We start from the raw sequence: 19,744 nt of genomic DNA on the forward strand, positions 1-19,744 counted from the left end.
TGTTCAAGTCAGGGTGTCACCTACTTTCACAGAAATGCCACCACATGCCTACAGTGGTGGCACAATGGTGCAGTGGTTAGCCTCACAGCAAGAGGGTCCCAGGTTCAAATCTCGGGTGGAGGGGCCCTTCTGTGTGGAGTATTCATGTGCCAACATGGGTTTTCTCTGGGATCTCTGGCTCCCTCCATCAATCCAAAGACATGCAGGTCAGGTGAACTAGTGACTCTAAACTGGCTGTAGGTGTGAATGTGTGTGTGAATGGTTGTTCATCTCTATGTGGCAAGCCTGTGATAGTTTGGCGACCTGTCTAGGGTGCACCTCGCCTTTTGCCCATCGTCATCTGGGATAGGCTCCAGCTCCCCCCGCAAACCCCTGACAGGATAAGTGGTTACGGCTAATAAATGAATGAATGACTAATAGAAGTTTCCCTTAGAGTGAGAGTGATTAATACCAGAATCAAATACAAACGAATCAATCAAACTAAGGCCAGACACAACTAATTAACAAATGTATTTAGATCAGGGTTGCTAAATTATCCACCATGGTGGCCGGATACTGTCCCTTTGGCTATTTAGAATCTATTGTTAAATTCTGCGTTGAAACTTTTTTATTTTTTTACCATGTTAAATTTTTGACAGTATTCCACTTATATTGTAGCAAGGATGTAAAATCAGAGTGTAATAAGTGGCTCTTTATTTCACATTCAACATTTAGAAAGCTCAGGTTGAGCAGCTTGTCAGCACAAAATAGCAGAATTTCTCTTTCTGAAGTTTTTCATGACAGCTAGACAACTTCAAGAGAACTAGACTTTTTTTTTAATCTTTAATGCAACACTGTCATGTTTACAAATAGTATGATATCTTACTCAAATGATATTACTTTAATTAATATGCAGTGAAGTGAAGAGCAGTGTAACAGCAACTGCTGAGATAGCCTACTACCAGACCAAATCACAAGTGCAAATTAGTCTGGAACCTTTCTGTTCATTTATGATTCACAAGGGGTGTTATCGACAGGTAATCAACATGCAATCAAGTACATTGTACATGTACAGGTGTGTCTTTTCATTGTCTATAATATTCTTAGTCACAACAAAAACTTGTGTCCTGATCTCAAAGATAGAAAAGGTAGCTATCTCTGACCCTTTACCTAAAATGATTCAAGAAAATGGATATTACATCCACTGTGTTGCCTGGCACAGTGCAGTCTCCTTTGGGGTTTTATGTATTGAAGTACCAGCTAAATCCATAAAAAGCCTTATTAAAAGTATGGTCATTGAGAGAATGAGCCGTGTAGATAAATGGTCAAATGATGTTAATGCAGTGGCGAGGCAGCAGAATGGACAGGAACTCGAAGGAGAGTGGCAGTGAATCTGCAATGACCACCATAAATCACCTAATTATGAACACGCACGATTTAAGTAGCAACATCAGTCACAGCACCGCATGCTTTTGTGTCATCTATCTGCCACATTTTCATCTCCTATTTGTCATCCTGCCTGCGCATTTGCAGAAATTATTGATGTCCCTTACTGGGACTCTCATCCCTCTTCCAGTACACAGTCAGTGCTTTTGTTTCTGATGCTCCTGGAAGTTTAGCGCTCCTGGCAACTTTACAAGGAAACACTCAGAAGACATTTTCCAATGGCCTCTATAAAATCCTTCGAGACTTAAACATCTTCTAGACTGCTGATATTATAACAGGGATAAGTGTTAGAGTTAGTGTCAGTCAACAGAAAAGTAATTGCCAACCAGACCTGCAAGCATATATCCAGGTTTAAGCATCTGACATTAGGGAAACACTGATTGTGAAATTATGGGCTGATACTGATTTTTTGTTGTTTTTGTCATTGTGTTTGTACCAGTAAAAAAAAGATAAATGAGATGTTTTAAAGTCAAATCAGCCTTTTGTTTTGACTGAGCACAAAGTTAGTCAGACAACTTTTATTAAACAAATTTCAATACAATCAACTTTAACATCAAAAATACCTTCAAAAACATAAATGCTCCAAAAGCCTTTTTACTGCATATAATGTACTACAATTTCTTCTTTAATATCTATCTTATATTACTGTAAACAGTTAATCATTGATCAAAATGTTTAATAACATTCTGAGGATCAATTGTTGTATAAATTGACTAATCATTTCAGCCCTAAAGTCAGCTAAATTTGTGGTTTGTTTGAACCTGGGCCTTTTGAGGTTTGATTTTTTGAAGCTGTTAGATAAAAGAGGTTTATGTTTACTGGAGATTGGAAAGGTTGCAAATGTCAACACACCGGATGGGCTTCCTTAAGTTGTTGTAAAACTTATCTTTGCTAAAGGAGTCCCACTGAACATAAACATTATGACTGAGAAACTGAGTTGAAAACAGCTTGCTGGTCTGCTGAGTGACAGAAGAAGCCAGACTGCAGTAGGCTCATCCTTTTGCCAAGACAAATCAGAATCAAAAGTCTGAGATAAAAGAAAAAAAATCGAATCAAGAAGCACCATTGCTTATTGATTGGGTACAGACTTTGTTGAGAGTGGCTGCCATATAAAGAAGCTTACGTGCCTTTACAAGGAAGTGGCACAACTTCATATTTATTGTTTTGCTGTATTGAATATGAGGAAAAATGCTCAGCAGCAGAAAGTGCTCCATTTGCTCCTGCACTGTAACGTTTTGATGCTCCCAAGTTTTCCCAGAGGACTCTGCAGTGTGGCAGGAAGCCAGAAAGCTTGTCTGTGGCTGTTTCCACTCACTATTTATAATCTGCACCTTTAAACTTCTTCATCTGTCTGATAAAGCATGTTAACAATGTTGAAACTGGCCCTTATCAGCAGTGGAGACACTTCCTCGTGGTCAGATGCAGGCAGACTGCAGTCCAGGTTGAGGAGATAGCCCCGGCAGCCCCTTGTGCTTTGGTCACCCTGCCCCCCCATCTATCAGGCCTCCCTGCGGGGACGCTCCCTCGGTGCCGCAGGCAGAGTGAGCGCGCCTAGATTAGAGCTTCCTCAGGGGAAACCTTGTCTGTTTAGTGACAGACTCGGTCCCTACAAGATAAGTTTTCTAATTAACCTGCGTGGCAGCAATGCACCTGAGATACAGGGAAGAATAAACTGGCCGCCTGATGCTGCTTTTCACCTGCCACATACAACAAGTTCCCTTTGCTTCTCCTCACAACTCTGCTATAAGGGAACTTTTACAGCTTTGCTTTGGCTAACCCTTTATTTGGACGAGCTAAACTGTCAGCCAGCACAAAGCAGGTGTTCAGTAAAGTGTCACTTGTTGGTAACTCTTACTTCAAAGCCAGCTTACAATTTCACTTTTCTCTCTGGGGTGTATTGGAAACGGTAAAATCGCAGGTGACTTTGCTCAGAGGTGGAATACTCAACTAGGGGGCACATAAGACGGTTGACTGTTCTTTTACTGTAACAACATGAACTCTTCCTAAACGTGATTGGACTAACACACCGCTTACTTGTCCATCATTGGACTGTAATTTTAAAAAGATCACAGTTGTTCCCAAAATGTCCCTCCTAAACTATCCACCAAAATGAGTTGAACATAAAAAATTAGAAAGAATCACTTATGTTGTACCATTTTACATGAAAGTAGGCTGGTTTTAAATGAATGAACATTTATCAAAAATGTAAGTCCTTTAGGTGAAATCAAAATGGCAACAGGTATTTATGATTTCACCCAAAACCTGCTGTTAATCAGAATGTTACTTTTAAATGAGCCGTAAAGTCTGTGGGTAAACCATAGACTGTATAAAAATGGAAATAGCTACCATGACATCATCCATTGGTTTGTGGACTCCAAACCCCAAAAAACCTTGTTTTCAGCATCTCGGCCATCGCCGTCTTGGTTTTTTTGGAGCAGAAGTGACCATATTTGAGATAGGGTGCCACTTAAATGGTGACTTTACCCCAAAATCAAAATACATGTTTTTCTTACCTGTAGTTCTGTTTATCAACCTTGATTGTTGTTTTGGAGTTGTGGAGATATTGGCCATATACATTTCTGCTCCCTCTCCAATATAATGAGACTTGTGGTGCTCAAAGTGCCAGAAATATACTTGAATTTGAAAAACTCAACAGCGATGTATCTCTTCAGAAATCATGATCCAGTTACTGAAGATAATCTACAGATCTTGTTGTAAGCAAATTCTTTCTACCCAACTATACCCACCAATCGTGTCACCGTGCAGAAAGAAGTGTGCATCTACTGCAGGTTTTTCTGGTTTTGGGGTTAACTGTTCCTTTAGGATTAATTGTATCATCGACTTTTTCTAACTTTATTCTGAAAGATCCACCAGCTTCAGTGTTGACAGTTTTGATTGAAGCTTCTTTCTACAGAAAGAATCAGTACCTGTGCAAACTGGCTCACAGCTGTCCGGTGGGTTACCGCATAGGATCGGGTAAAGGTTTAGGTAGGGAATGTGTCATGTTGCTGGTCATTACTTCAACATTTCTGCATCTTTTTTTGTCAGAAATTAAACACTCCAGCTGTTCTGAAAGCCCCAAAAGAGAGGAAACCCAGCAAGAAGGAGGGAGGAACCCCAGGAAAGTCTTCCAGCCTGCCAGCGATCCTCTACAGGTGAACACTCAGTGCCCTAAGAGATGCTGAGGAGGGAATAGGTTGGATATTAAATGAAGGTTACACCTTAAAGATAGTGAAAGAGTTGTTTTAAACATCATCAACTGCTAGTGGCAGAAACACTGGTTCTGCTGCAGACGTCCATCACTGTTTTAAGAACATTTAGGTTAGAGTGTATGAATTTACATCTGCGTCAGATGGGTCAATCACCATCTGCAATATATGAAAAGACAAAACATAGAAAGTGTGTTGATTCTCAGACACCACTATTTAGGCAAAGTCACCACTGTGCTCCAAAAACACCATAAACCAGCCTTCTCTCACATAATATCATATGTTTTCCTGCAGCTGTGGCATCTGTAAGAAGAACCAGGACCAGCATCTGCTGGTGCTGTGTGATACTTGCAAGCTCTACTACCACCTTGGCTGCCTGGAGCCACCACTGACACGCATGCCCAAGAAGACCAAGAACAGCTACTGGTGAGAGACATGTAGACAGAAGGGGGTTGAGGAGCCATACATGGGACAGATACAGTGTAAGGGCGTAAACTGGAACTAAGGGACCATAAAGCTCTTCACTGAAACTCATGTACAGTACATTAATGGAAGTAAGTGAGAAGTTAAAAGAAAGTGAGTCGTTTAGACTCATACAGGCCACAGAATCACTGTAAGCATGAGGAAACAGGCAGTAATCCAGACTGCCTGAGAGCCATTAATGAACGTTACACAGATCAAACTCCATCAGGAGGAACGTCTGCAAATCAGTCTGCTACTTTCTCCTGACTGTCCACTGGTTACTAAACCGACATCAATACTCAGAAAAATAGCCAATACTTCATACTCAATCTGAGAATTGTTACTTAAAAAAAAAAAAAAATCACTTAAACCGGTTGATCAATTGTGAAATCGGTTTGATTGGTTGGTAGTTCACAACTGATTAATAAATCATTACAATCATAGTAAATACAAATAACAGAGCAATCTCAAAAGTATAGAAAATTACAAAATTGTACTGTAATGCAGCATTTAAAACTAGGAAAAGACAACACATATGATATTATGATATCAAAAATCTAAGAAGATATCTGGTCTCTTATCACAATATGGATATAATATTGATATGTTGCCCAGACCTTTTTGACATTCCTGCTTGATACCGATTTCACAAAACATCTTCATTTCGTGAATGAACAGGATGCTTTTCATATTCATTCTCTGTCTGCATTGAGTATTTACACATTACAATCCAGAGTTTGTTTATGCATACTCGTTCTGGCATTTGAGGCCGGTCTGTGGCAGCAGGATTATCAGATGACGGATGCTGAGATGGGGGAAATGTCACAGTCTCTTCTCTCAACTACTGCAGTTGCTTATCTAGAGAGATTTAGTGTATCTGCGTTTTCTCATATGATAGTTCTGAGATATTCTGTCACTTATTAAAGTACTTCTCCCGCTGTTTGATGAAAACGAGAAGCTTTTTCTCTTTCTCGGGTAAATTAAAGAAATGCAGAGATTCAGCTGGTGTTACAACACAGGACGTGTTTGTGTTTGTCTAACACAATCTGTCTGTGACTGGAGTAATTCATTTAGCAGTCATTGTGAGCATGAAGCTCTTTTTGCTTTATTGGGTGAAAATTAGAAACTATTTGAATGATAAAAGTGTGTGGAAGCAGAGTCATAACTAATTACACAGTTTTGCACGTAGAAACCACAAAGACTACAGGGTCTTTTGTACAACAAACAATGGAGGCAGAAGCTGCTTGTTTTTGCAGACTGTTCCCATTCTCAGGTCTTACTTTGACCTGATGCAGTAAATATCAGTATCATCTGATAGGATTGTGTATCGTCAAGCAGCTCTGATAAGGTTTGGGTAAAGACTTGGACATTTTTTTTTTTTTATCAGACAGAATTCACACATATTTCTATATTAATTTTTTTTCCTTTCACTCAGCCTTATTTTGTCACTTACATGTTTTTGTTTTCATCAGTTGAAACAATGAAAGCTTTTTTTACAGTAAAGACTACAGATTGGAGTCTATGATAATAAAATCAATACAGTGCAGTGAGTGAGGCTCTCTTCCTTCTTCTCAGGCAATGCTCTGAGTGTGACCAGGCCAGCAGTGATGAGGCAGATATTGCCATGGAGACGCTACCTGACGGCACCAAGAGGTCCAGGAGGCAGATTAAAGGACCAATCAAATTCATCCCACAAGAGATGTCGCCAGAGCCCAAGAAACATCAAGTGAGGGGCACGGTGTGTATCGACACACTGGAAATTTATTCTTTATTATCTTTATACTTCAGTAGAAGTACATTTTAAAAACTGTTGTTGTTACTGACAAAGATAATGAAAAGTTTGTGTGCCAAACACAATGAGAGTTGTATGCATACAATCAACATGACAGGTCTCAATATAGCTAGCATCAACAGCAAGCTAGCAACAATGTGGTTAGTACTTATAAAGAGTTTCACACACATTCATTTATTTGTGGTGGCCTGCTATGATCAAAACATCTGCTGCCACATACTGATTTTTGGAATATATATACCGATCGGTTTATGATTGCACCACACTCTTGGGGCGTGGAGTGTAGTCTGGGGACAGACAGAGCAGAAAAACATCAGGTGTGGTGAAAGTGAAACTTAGGCATTCATTACGCCGTGTCGAAAAGTTTGCAGCAGCTGCTCCTCTCATTCATTGATCAGATCTAATCAGCTCTGACCGGATAGACATATCAGTTTTCCACCCCAACACTCAAACTCCTCTAACTGCTGCTGAGGTAAAAATAGAAGTCATGACGAGGTCTGCCTTTTCGAGACCTGCAAAAATGCCAGAATTTAGAGTAGAGAGGGAACACAGAATGATAAAACGCACACATTCAGGATTGAAAAGACAAAGGAAGGGTTATCTTTTGTCTTTAAAAACACAAACTTAAAGATGCAATTCAATAAAAAACAAATAAATGACAAAGAAGCACACAGACTAGACTAATACATATACCTTAAACAGCACGACACAACTCGTACACTGCCAATCTGCCGGAGTAATCCATGATATTTATATAATTTAAAAGTGAATTTTAAAAAAAGACGCTATCAGCCAAGTCTCCATGATGGCGGCAACAAATTTGGTCACTAAAAGGCTTCCCACTTACCCTATCTGGCAGTCTACAGTTCATCTGGTAAATCAGATTTGTTCATTTTCAAGCATGCAGTTGCTCTCATTTGCGCCACCACAAATCGGTGCCCTGGTGTTGGTTTGGATGGGAAGGCGAGCTTTTTAATCATGATGTTGGGCTCAGGTGTCGATGACTGACAGACATCGGCTAAAGAATGTCTTCAAGACTTGGCAAAATATGACTTAGTAAATGATGCGACAACTAATAAAGAAAAGATTACATTTCATTACACCAAAAGTTGATGTTCAGATGTTCAGCACCAATGACAGCAGTCAATTTTTGTGCGGTAAAACAGTCTTAAAAGGTGTCTAGGCGACAACAGTGTCAATTTTGTATAAATGTTGCCATAAACCTTCTAGCTGTTTTCACCACGACTTTTTTCTTTGTCCATAAAAGCGCAACAGTATGTGGACTGTGTCAGCTGGAAGTGTAACATTTTATGTCAGCTGTGAGAGGGAACAGAACCCTCTCTCCATCCCTCACTGGATCCTACTTATCTGTACCGACCATGCTCTGATCCTGCGATACAGAGCAGCCTCCCGCTCCCTCAAGAAACACTCCAGATTGATATCTGACAGCTTGGTGGTGTGGAGGGGCGACTGGGGCTGTCTTTCACTCCCCTTTTGTTTTTTCCACTGTCGATATGTGACCCAGTGCCACTCACCTGGGACCCGAGGGAACTTTCCTCTTGTGACTGTGGACGCTCACAGCAGAGTCAATTCCACCAAAGCTGCTCCTGACTACAGTCTCTGTTACAAATAGAGAAATGAACAAAGAAAAGGAGGAGTGTCTCAGCCACTTCTCCACTCTCTGCACTCTATCTGTCTGAGAGGGGAAATAGCCGAGTGTCGGAGCACAGTGGCAGTCTGGGTTAATGTGTTTTTCTGTTCAGGTTTGGAAACCCTGGGCCCAGACATGTGCCGAGGACCCTGCTGGAGCTCTCAGGGATTAAGCAGATTTCTGATTTTTCTCGCAGCCACAGCCACTCGGGCGAGGCACTTCAGTGCAGCATTTATCTTCAAATGCAAGGCGCGCAATGGCAGACGCTAAAAGGGCCCTGCTTTGCATTTTTAATGCTTTTACCAGGGCACCCAAGCACTGGCACTTCTCTAAAGCCATATTTCAATTTATCAGGACTGGCTAATCAACCTCCCGCTGGCCTCTAAGGCTGTGGTGTGTGTATGTGTGTGTATCGGGGGGTTTGCATGTCAGGAAAGCATGCATGTGTGTGTTCACATTTACATTTGGCCAAAAGGGCTGACATGGCCCAGTACCACCTTGATGAAGCTGAGAGTCTTGTGGCTGTTATTCATAGCTTGTAGTGGATTCTGCCTACTGGAGGAAAACCTTTTAAAGTCAACCTGTGAGCTGAATTTTATTTAGCATGTACATAATGTCGCAGCTGTAAAATTAATGCTCCATAGCACACTGTCTGATTTTACACAGCCCTGCTTAAGACAGATACCTTCTCAGGCCCACTACAATCCAGATGCATATATGTTTTTTATTACGGGCAAAAAAAACAAAACCGTTTCGAAACGTGTTTTTTATTTTTATGGATAGGTATGGAACCACTGACATACCAAATTATGTCATTTATGAGTAGCACCTAACTAAGCTTACTGAGCTAAGGCATGTAATGACCATGTAATAAGCCTGTAAAAAAAAGGGGAAAAAAATGTTAAGTTTAACCTTTGTTGCCTCCATTCCATTTAAAGCAGCCTCCTACAGTGGGTGAACATGCAGTGCTTCCTATATTTGAGCCAATACAAGGCCCAAAGGGAAAGTGGCCCTCAGCATCAGATACCAATGCACCGAAGCAGCCTTTAGTGGCGACGTGAAATGCACTGAGCCACTGCAAGAGACTGCTGTCTGTGTTCCCTGCAAAAACCAAAAGTCAATCAAGTTATTATTATACAACATAGTATGCTAGTGTAGCATACCATGCCAGAGAAGTATGTTGCGAAACATTTGACGTATGCCACGTGACGTTATATTGCATTAGAAACAAACATACTTAATTTAAGCACAACCATGATGTTTTTACCAGTGTTTTAAGTTTATTTTCAACATAGACTTTACACATTTAACGAGTGAAAACTGTACATTAGCTTTTGAAAGTGTAGGTTTGTTTTGAAAAGACACAATTCATGTAACAAGCGTAAATTGATATGCTGTCCCTAAGCGTCCAAAACTGATGCTGAAAGGCTAACTAGCATGTCATAGTATGAGGTGTAGGGTCAGTGACGAAGCGTGACTATTTGACAAGTCGGGCATGAGAATATCTTTTTAAAAAAGTGGGGGTCACCTTATATTCAGCTTTTTCTATGCCAATTTAAATCAGTGTTTCAGAGGTTGTTTTCACATTGCTATTTTGGATTCTTTCAGTCTGTCAAAATATCCAAAAATGCAAATTCCAATCCAGTTAATATTATTCAAAAATAAAACACCAGAGATTGCCCTGCATTTATTTGATGCAATGATAAAGGCATTTTCAAACCCTAGAGCTAATTAAGGGGAGTTTTAAAGGGGAATTCAGGGTTCGAGAGGCTAACTGAAGGTTGCAATAAAATGCTCCTTCCTAATGGGACATGATTTACTGCTGCCTGCTACCAACCGCAGTGCTAACATTAAAACCTCCAATATGAACATATGCCATTAATCAGTTGGAAATTATGAGAATTAAGTTAATATATCTAGTTACTACCACTTCCTATGCTCTGTTAATTTCTCTAATCCTGTGTGAAATGATTCATGCTTGTTAAAGATGCACTGATGTACTTAATTAAAAGATTGATTTTGCCTGGGACTTATAAACTGCCTGCAGTTTTAATTTCCTCACCTGAGCAGAGCCTGAGATTAGCTGTGCTGTGCGGCTGAGTGTTTTTTAGCTGAACCAGCTACTGAACTGCACCCTGCTCTGCCTGGCCTTATAGATTACTTTACAGACACTATGCAGATATAACTAAATAATGTCAGGCCATTGTTTGGTGGTGTAGTCGCAGGAGAAATAGTGAAGGTTTGTAGAAGCCAATTGGCAGCATTCTTGCAGTTAGCATTCTTAATGATAAGTGCTCCATCTGGCGAGTGGTGGCGAGCCAAAGGCGACAGATGGGATTGTTTTCACAATCTGTTTAAATATGTTGTCGATTTTTCTTCCCCTTTTAAAGCCTCCCCAGCAGCTCCAATGCTCACTTGCTAGCAACAAGAAGGGAATGTTTGATTTTTATTTCCTTTCATGCTCTCTCCAGCCTCCTTCGAGGTGAAAGTACACTTCAGACCTGTGTTATAGATGGGAAAGTTGCTAGACATTCATTCAGCCTTGTTGAGCTTCCATAGAAATACATTGGTGTCTTGGCATGTTCGGCAGTCACGTTTAATGCCACTGCGTGACTACCCATGGAAGTTGGTAGCCAGTATCGCTGTTAAGTCAGGCTGCCTTCAATGGGGGGGTCTTTTTTTTCATCTTTTATATGCGTATTTGTCTCTTTGAATCATTCTGTGTCCTCTCTCTAAAATCACTCTCAGTTTTTGTGGGTCAGTGAAAGCGTCATTGGCAAAGCTCTCAATTACTTCTTTTTTTCCTCCACAGCAGTTTGTCACTCATGAAAAGCAAAGATCAAAACAATAATGCCAAAGTCTTTTATGTAAAATAGCCAAAACTTTGTTAGAAAGCTGTTTACAGAGATGTTAGTCAGGAAATGATACTCTCACCCTGATTTTTTTTACTCAGAAGAAAGTTGAATGGAAATGTTCATTGTATTTTTGAACATAGCTTAAAAGTTAAATGTTTTTGTTCTGCAGAGAACCAGAGGGCAAAAGAGGAAGAGGGTTCCCATCTGTGAAGAAAGAGAAGATAAAATTGAGGTTTGTCTCTTCATTCTGCTACAGAAAACTACTGCTGTTGTTCTAGTCTACATGCATAAGACATATTTATGTTCTTTATGAACCACTTTGTCTGCTCTTAATCTTCACTTATATTTGCTTTTTTGGCCCCTTTAGTTTCTTTAATAATTCAGGGTTATTTGTCCTCTATCATCTTATTCTCTTGCTTATATTTGCCAGTATTGTCAGTTTTATTAAAAATAAAATATCAGTTAATGGATTTCATCTACCACTGACATCTTAATGGTAACCCTCTTCACAGTATGGATTTCAATCCAGCATTGATATGGACAGTAGGAGGCTTGATCACGCTGGCAAGAGTAAACTTCAAAGAGAAAAAAAACGTTCAAGAGAAACATTACTTTTACAACTCTATGGTAATAAATTGATTTAAGAATATTCTACTCAGTCAGCAGGAGACCTATCACTAATTTTCTTGAATTCATTAATCCTCTATTAATTATGATTCTTTTATATATCATTTAGTTTAACAAATGTCGAAAACAATGGGAAATGCCCATCAGAAGTTTCCATAATTTGAAGTGATGTCTTACTTTTTCCAACCAGCAGCTAGTGTTAAATCAATGTAGCAAAGGAAGACATACAATTCAAATGTTTGGTGTTTTTGATTGACAATTCCTTTTGTTGTTGCTTTGTACCATCTGCACTCTTGACTGTACGGGGCAGAAGGACACACTGTTGGTCATCAAGAAAAAGTTTTAACAAGTACCTAATCTAAAACCATGAATCGATGGTTTTATATTTCTGTTTGTGGAGAGGTTTAACAAATTGGGTACAGTGTGCAAATTTGTTAACTTTAGATTTTGTGGCATGTTTTAAATTTTGAACAAAGCCATGTTAGCTTTTTTAAAGTCATGCCAGCTGTTTCACTCTGATTCAGGTCTTTATGCTGTAGGTTAACCACATCCTGACTCCAGCTTGTAAATACAGATATAAGTTTGATGTAGCTCTTCTCATCTCACTCTCAAAATAAAACCATAAGTCAAACACTTCCTTACTCCTCAGATTTGACCCAAGGAAACTGATACATTTGTGTTGCCTATGGTAATTTTGATGTGGATTGTCTATTGTTTTTCCTAGAAACAAAAACCATCAGAAAGGTCTAAAGATTAAATTGTTTTACACAACTGGAAGTCCAGAAATGTCACCTGTGAAGAATACGCATCAGTCTAATCTTAAATCACTTTTAATTGTATTCAAAAAATGTTTCTCTTGTGTATTCCCCATCCTTCCTCAGTTTAAGATTTCATTCGTTTTAAACATCCCAATGACCAACAAGTGTCCATACAGCTCTTGATTCTAATCAGCCGTGTTTCCATAGGAACCACTGCCTCGGGAACGCCGACAACGCCAGTCTGCAATGCAGAAAAAACCCAAAGCTGACGACACGAGGACTGAGTGTACAACCTGCAAAGGACCAGGCGACAACGAAAACCTCGTGAGGTGAGGGAATGTGTGTGTGTGCAGCTCATGGAGGAAGCTGAGGGGTGGGGTTATTAGACATGCTCTGTGTGCATGTGTGTGTGTGTGTGTGTGTATGTGTGGTTGTGTGGGGAGGGGTAGGGGTCTCGTGAGGCAGCCATATCCTCCTGATGATTAAAGTTCAGTCTTCATTAGGCTCTGGCCGCCTGGGCTCCGCAGAATTGGGGGGCTGAGGGTATCTTCTCCATAGGCCCCCTGTATTGACCTGCCACATACATTTGCACAGTTCATTAAGGTGTAATGAATAGCACAATTTATTCTGCTCCTTTCCTGGGATTTCAGGTGTCAGGCATCTAATAGCCAGGATTTCTCTTTGACATTGGAATTCTGTGAGAAAATCAAAAAGTGGATCACAGCAGGCACCTTGTCAGAACATCGTCATGTGATGAATCTCTTACATAAAACATTTCTCCGTTTCATCAGACCAGAAGTCTATGGAAGCCCTGAGAGCCAAGGTGGAAAAGAATTGCAGGCAATTTTAGCCAAAATCTAACTTGATCTCCTAAGTAGGATATATTATCACATACGTAGATGTCCTTTGTATATTGTCTCCTACATATGAGATAGTAATAAAACTTAATTTTTCATTTCCTCTCATTAGATATTAGGCTCTTTTTCATTAATTACAAGTGTCTACTGTAAAACATGAAACTGTGAGATCTCTACATAAATGTTTTATGTTTAATGAACATTATGGCATTTGTAGTTACCTAACTGGGAGGGTAAAACCTTTTTTTTTTTGCTGCATTTTGCTGAGCTGTCAATGCCTTTTGTATCATAGAGTGATTCTGCATGGCTTCTCACTCTCAAAGAAACCAAATTAAGCCTGCCCTAATAATATAATATTAATAATAATATTTCCTACTTAGACAATATTATCTTGTACATAAAAGATTTAATCTCATACATAGGAGATATTATCCCATATGTAGGAGATAATGTCTCATTTGTAGGATTTTCCTGTATTTAGGAGACAATATGTCATATGTAGGAGCTATAATCAGGTATGTAGGAAAAAATATCTCCTATGCAGCAGATATTATCCAGTATGTAGGAGATAATATATTTTTCTATCTCTTTCTATATTCTATTAAAGAATATTTAAAAGCAGACACAGCTTACCAAAGTGCTGAACAGTCATAAAACACAAGAGTGATAAGTAAAGACGAAGATTAGAGGATACTGTGCTGTAGTAGGAGATAATATCCCGTTCGTGGGAGATAAATTTAAGTGCCAACATTGGGTGCAATTTTTGTTTTTGTTTTTTCGCCTTGCCTCTCAGTTTCCAGTTGAATTCCCTTTATATGTTTCATATTGTCTTTCCATTTTCACTGGCTTGTCACAACTCTAACTGCCTAACACATTTTGTATTGGTATTTTGAAACATTGCCTTGTCCTTCAAGTGTGACACTCCCCTCATCTTTTTTCACTCTACCAGTTGCTTAACTGTATAGTCTAAAATAGTGGCTGGAAGCTTTTATTTAAAACCCACTTGTAATGAAGACAGGAATTGGTCTTGTTTTAAGTCATATTTCATTATCTTAATATCATCTCCCTCATTAACTGATCTGCTTCTGCTTGAATTCGCTGTTGAGATAAACTCAGTACTTCCTCCATCTCCACTTGTTGTCTTGATAAATTCAGATTCAGAGTAATGTACATGCTGTTTCACTCATTAATTTACTACAATAACAGAATCTTGCCATACTCACCACTCTGGTGTTTTTTTTTTATATAGATAAACTATGGCCACTCACTACCTAATCCACAGGTCTGGACTGTACTTTGCTGCTTTTCAATTGCTGTTTAACTGGTGTCAGAGAAACTCAGCAATTTCTGCACGGACGTTTAACTTCCCAGAAATTCATTTAATCCATCTAGAGCTGTTTTTTAACCTTTATTTAAACAGATTTGTCATTTGAGAACCAAGTCTCATTCATAATGGCAACCTGGTCAAGAGGCAGCGACAAGAGGCAAGTTGATACAGTTCCTCAACCAGCAGAAAATTCCTCTGAAACTGCTTTGATCATCGTATGATCATTTGTCTTTTTTAATGAAATATGCTCAACATTTTGTGAAGACGGGCTCTATGGAAATGTTTACTATTTTCTGACAAATTTATACCACAAACAGGTAATTAGATGATGAAATAATGATTACATCTCTAAAGCCCTCCCTTTTTCTGTGGGTTTTTATTATTAATAATAATAGCCATAATAATAATAATAGATAGGACTTTTATAGCGCTTTTCTAAGTACTCAAAGACGCTTTACCTGAAAGGCAAAAAGAAAACATACAAATACAAAATAGAGAATACAAAATACGGAACAAAAGCTTACATGGACAGAACATATACAAATACAAGAACAGAATACAAAAGCAAAATTTAGAGGATAATGTTATGTCAAGCATGGTCAAGAAGCATTGCATTCTATTGATTTTTTTTTATTTCTCAACAGTGATAGACAAAACAGCAAAGTAGATGCAATTTGAATCATTATGTATCCCTGTAAAAAAAGAAATTCCACAGCAGAGTGGTGACTACGACATGATTCTTTTGTCCTGGTGGAAATAGTGCTGCCAAAATGTGCAGTGTGCTGAATTTACAATTTAAGGTAGGTCATTTCACCACCCACCATACCCCCGATATTTTACTGCTTGTCTTGTCAGCAACTCGCCTTTTTTTTCCTTTTTTTAATCCATCCTTATTATTTAAGACTATATTTGACACTACTTTGCAGACCATTATGTGTCGACCAAAAGCATTAATAAAAAGCCAAAGTGGCATAAAATTTGAAAATTAATAATTTACTTCGATGTAGTGATCTTGTACTGCTTTTTAAAAATGCTGCTTTGTCCTTGGTAAGAGCAGTGTCATAGATACAGACAAAGTAAAAGCTCAACACTTCAATACCAAGGTGTTAGTGTTGCATTTGTCGTGCTCTTGAGGCAGCGTTTAAGTTGTAAGGGATGCTGGACGGGGTGTGAGGTGTGCTGCCCTGACTCTTTCTATCTTTGCATTGCACAGGTTGTGAGAGAGCCGGGGCAGCCACCTCACCTCCCATAAAAACTCGGGACAGATGACCGTTGGCTTAGAGACAGAGAGAGGCAAATTGAGATGTTTGAAGAATGGCGCTCGAGTCAGGCTGAAGAACGAGACCTTCACACCATCCCGCAACCACCCTCTGATCCAAACTGGACCAACAACTGTCCAACGAAAAATTGAGCAGAACTGTCTGATTCTTAGACATGGACCCTGAATACTGAGGTGTTGTTGGAGTCAGAGTTTGTTTGGTCAATGTCAAACACTTCACTGCTTTTTCACACCATGAGTAACTTGGTTGATTCTTTTTGTGACCAATTGTGGCTGAGGTTGCATCTATGCAATTGTCTGCATCTACTAAGTTTTAATCAAGTATTCATGTTTATTAGGCAGCATTACACAGGAAGAATTAAACAAACGAGTCAAAAATGGCTGAAATGTTTACCATCAAACCTACTGATGGACTCGACTGCCCCAAATTTTAATTTGTAAGACATTTACTCAGAGTGTCTTTACAGATCCCATGACATGGTATCATTACTTCCTTTATGTGATGTAGTTCATTTAGAAATAGAACATAAGACAGTAAGTATCAGCTATGGAGCGTAAATCAGTTTGTTTTTATAGGACGGACAGAAAGGCAAGCTTCTTACTGTTTTGATGATAACAGAATACCAACTGATGAACCACTGAAGATGGACTGTTTTCCACATAGAAGCAGCTTTCTAAAAAACACCCATTTCATGAGATCTTAAAGATTGGGTTCAAATCTGGCTGTTGAGTGCAATAACTTCGTCCAAAGCCAACATGCTTCTTGAGTGCTCACATGGCAGCTGAGCTTCACTCTGTCGGAAATGTGGAAGTGGAAGACTCTTGGCTTTATGTTGATCGTGTTGCTCACAGTGTAGAGGCACAGTAAAAACACTTTAAGTTTTATAACAGACAGAAACCGGCTGCACTCAGTTGATTTGTGCATCCTCTGACTTAGGACGCTATCCCAAACAATTCCTCTCTATGCCTCTTAAGTGCTCACCTGCATCCAGCATGTAGTTATTTTGGATCAACACTTTTTTTTTGTTGTTACCAGGATGGTGTTCTGCACTGTTGACCTCCCAATACAACTTCTCATCAGTATCAAGCAGTTTTATTTTATGAAGTCATCTGCCACCCAATCACCCTGAGTTTTTCAATGTGAATTTGCTCAATTTCAGACACACTTTCAGACACACAGACACACTTTCAGACACACTTGAAACTTGACTTCCCAGACTTGAATGTTGTATTGTGTTTTCTAAGTAAATAGAGGACCAGACGTATTAAGAAAAGTCAGTGTTGTGTATAGAAAAGCCAACTGTTCCTGGTGTATCAAGCGTAGCAATGAATACATGCTACTGTTAAGCATCTGTAGTAGAAACAAACTAGTGTAGTTAGTCGTAATAGCACTTAAATATTAGTCCAAGTGTCTTTAGGCATTTAGAAGTTTTCCTCTGTCTCCATATCTTGAAGTGACAGTTAAACTGACACATCCTCAGAAAGAAGCCCAGCTTTGTCTCCATGTCCCTGGTGGCCCGTAGTCAATGCTGTCAAAACAACAGCTGCTTGCTGCTCTGTCAGGGCTCAAGACAAGTGTCACATTCTGCCCTCATATGTCACTCTGTTGCCTGTACGGAGCCCTATATGCATGCTTTTGGGAGCAGTCAGACTCTTGCAGTTCACTGCTTTTTTTGCTTCTCTGGGGTGTGTCCAGAAACAACACCACACTGGGTTTGTCTTTAGAGATGAGATCTTGGTGCAGAATGACTTGCTGACTCCTGACCAGTCCTTTCCCATCACTCATGCTCCGTCTCAGTTTTAAAATGCATGTCTATATCTATTTAGCCAGACCTGTACAGTAATTTAAAACTGAAAATACGTGATGTGGTCTTGTAGAATTTGAATGCCAGGTAGCTATGTAGTGTGACAATGTGTACAGTATTTATTGAAGAGGCCAAACATACTTTTTTGTGCCTGTATACTTGATTATATACCATAAGCTTGTGTTGTGAACAGAGTTGAACTCTGATTTTTGACTTAAAGCGACTTCCATGTTTTTTTTAATTGCCAAACATTTGTTTACGTTCGTTTACATCCATGCATTTAAGGGAATATTTCTGATCAACTGTGTACTGTTTTACTGTGATACTGTATGAAGTAAGAATGTGAATGTTGCTGCTGTTGTGTATGTGAAGTGTCTCAGCCTCTGGCCTATAGCTCTTGAAAATTAAGCGGAGCTTTAATAAACTCTTGACTTTTTCACCTTATTGCCGCAGTGATAAATGAGTGTCAGCCAGCTAATTAATTGTTCTAAAGGTGCGGCAGCGGCAGTCCGTTTGTGCGTGTAATGCCCTCTGTCATCTGTGATTTATCACCTGGGAAGTGGCCTTCTTGGGGGGGTGGTGGCTTAGACGAAATATTCCCTCTAAACCACATGCAGAGTCTAAAGCTGATCTGCTGGATTGTCTCACTGCAGTCACTGAGGAGGTTTGATCTATGTATTTTTATGTTGTTTTTCATGGTAAAAACTGTAAGTTCAAAGTGTTGCAGCTGCAGATTGTTAACATCTTGACCTTTACTTTTGGCCATTTCATGTCCAAACATACAGAAAAATCCAAGTTCTCACATTTGCAATAGACCTAAGACCATATCGAGCCTGAGACCTTAAATCTGGCAACCCAGTTGTATAATTAGGCCTGGGCAACATTTCAATATTTTCTAAATATCTTGATATGACACAAGATGTCGTTTTAGATTTTGGATATCATAATATCCTCAGTGTTGTTTTTTCCTGGCTTTAAAGGCTGCATTACAGAATAGTGATGCAATTTTTAGACTGTTCTAGCTGTTCTGTTGTTTGCCTTTCCCCACTTAGTCATTAAATCCACATTGCCGATGATAAGATATCAAAATCTTATTGTGTAAATATTTTTTGAAAGCATCATGAGTAGAACAAATATTGTTCAAAGATATCTAGGTCTTTGGTTAAAAATACTGTGATATTTGATTTTCTCCATATTGCCCAGCCCTATGTGTATTATGTATAATGATTATTTAATCATCGAAACTGCTTCATGTATGTCACAATTGAGTTGCACTGATTAAATTTAGTATAAAAGTATAAAAGTCAAAAACAGTGGCCATTGAAGACAAAAGAATTCATCGCTTCAGCATGAATGTGCTCAGCAGATTTCAAGGTAGTTTGTCACTTAGTTCATGACGTATCTGTGTCTCAAGTTGGCAAACTGGGCTTAGATTGGCATGAGAGAAGCATACAAAGGAGTGTCTAGAATGAGAATGGTTCATCATGGCTCATCATTGTGCTCAGTGCATTTCTTTTGAGTCTGGCACTTGGATTTTGTGGCTTCTATCAGACAATTATGGTGATGGGGGTCAAACACTATTAAATGTTTCTTGAGGAGGAATGCCTAATTTCTAGAAAACACCAAACTAAAAAAGTGACAAAGCAGTGTAGTAACACTGAGTAAGTAATTAGGATTGTAACATACAGAAACATTGC

At 39.2% G+C, this 19,744-nt stretch overlaps 1 protein-coding gene across 4 annotated transcripts in view; it reads left to right on the forward strand.

Annotated features, from left to right (window-relative positions):
* Positions 1-19,744, forward strand: part of phf14 (PHD finger protein 14) — a 90,501-nt gene that overhangs the window by 23,127 nt on the left and 47,630 nt on the right. For 2 of the 4 annotated variants that reach the window (XM_088090265.1, XM_042506373.2), the window contains exons 12-16: positions 4,474-4,580; positions 4,929-5,060; positions 6,672-6,834; positions 11,564-11,626; positions 12,987-13,108. In XM_088090265.1, the coding sequence (XP_087946391.1) occupies positions 4,474-4,580; positions 4,929-5,060; positions 6,672-6,834; positions 11,564-11,626; positions 12,987-13,108 (587 nt within the window). Of the gene's footprint in view, positions 1-4,473; positions 4,581-4,928; positions 5,061-6,671; positions 6,835-11,563; positions 11,627-12,986; positions 13,109-16,176; positions 18,492-19,744 lie in introns of those variants that run through there. The other 2 variants (XM_042506375.2, XM_042506374.2) reach the window with 2 other exon arrangements.

This window comes from Plectropomus leopardus, chromosome 17, assembly GCF_026936395.1.
Source record: "Plectropomus leopardus strain MGB_pleo_1.0 chromosome 17, ASM2693639v1, whole genome shotgun sequence".
Taxonomy (NCBI): Eukaryota; Metazoa; Chordata; class Actinopteri; order Perciformes; family Serranidae; genus Plectropomus; species Plectropomus leopardus.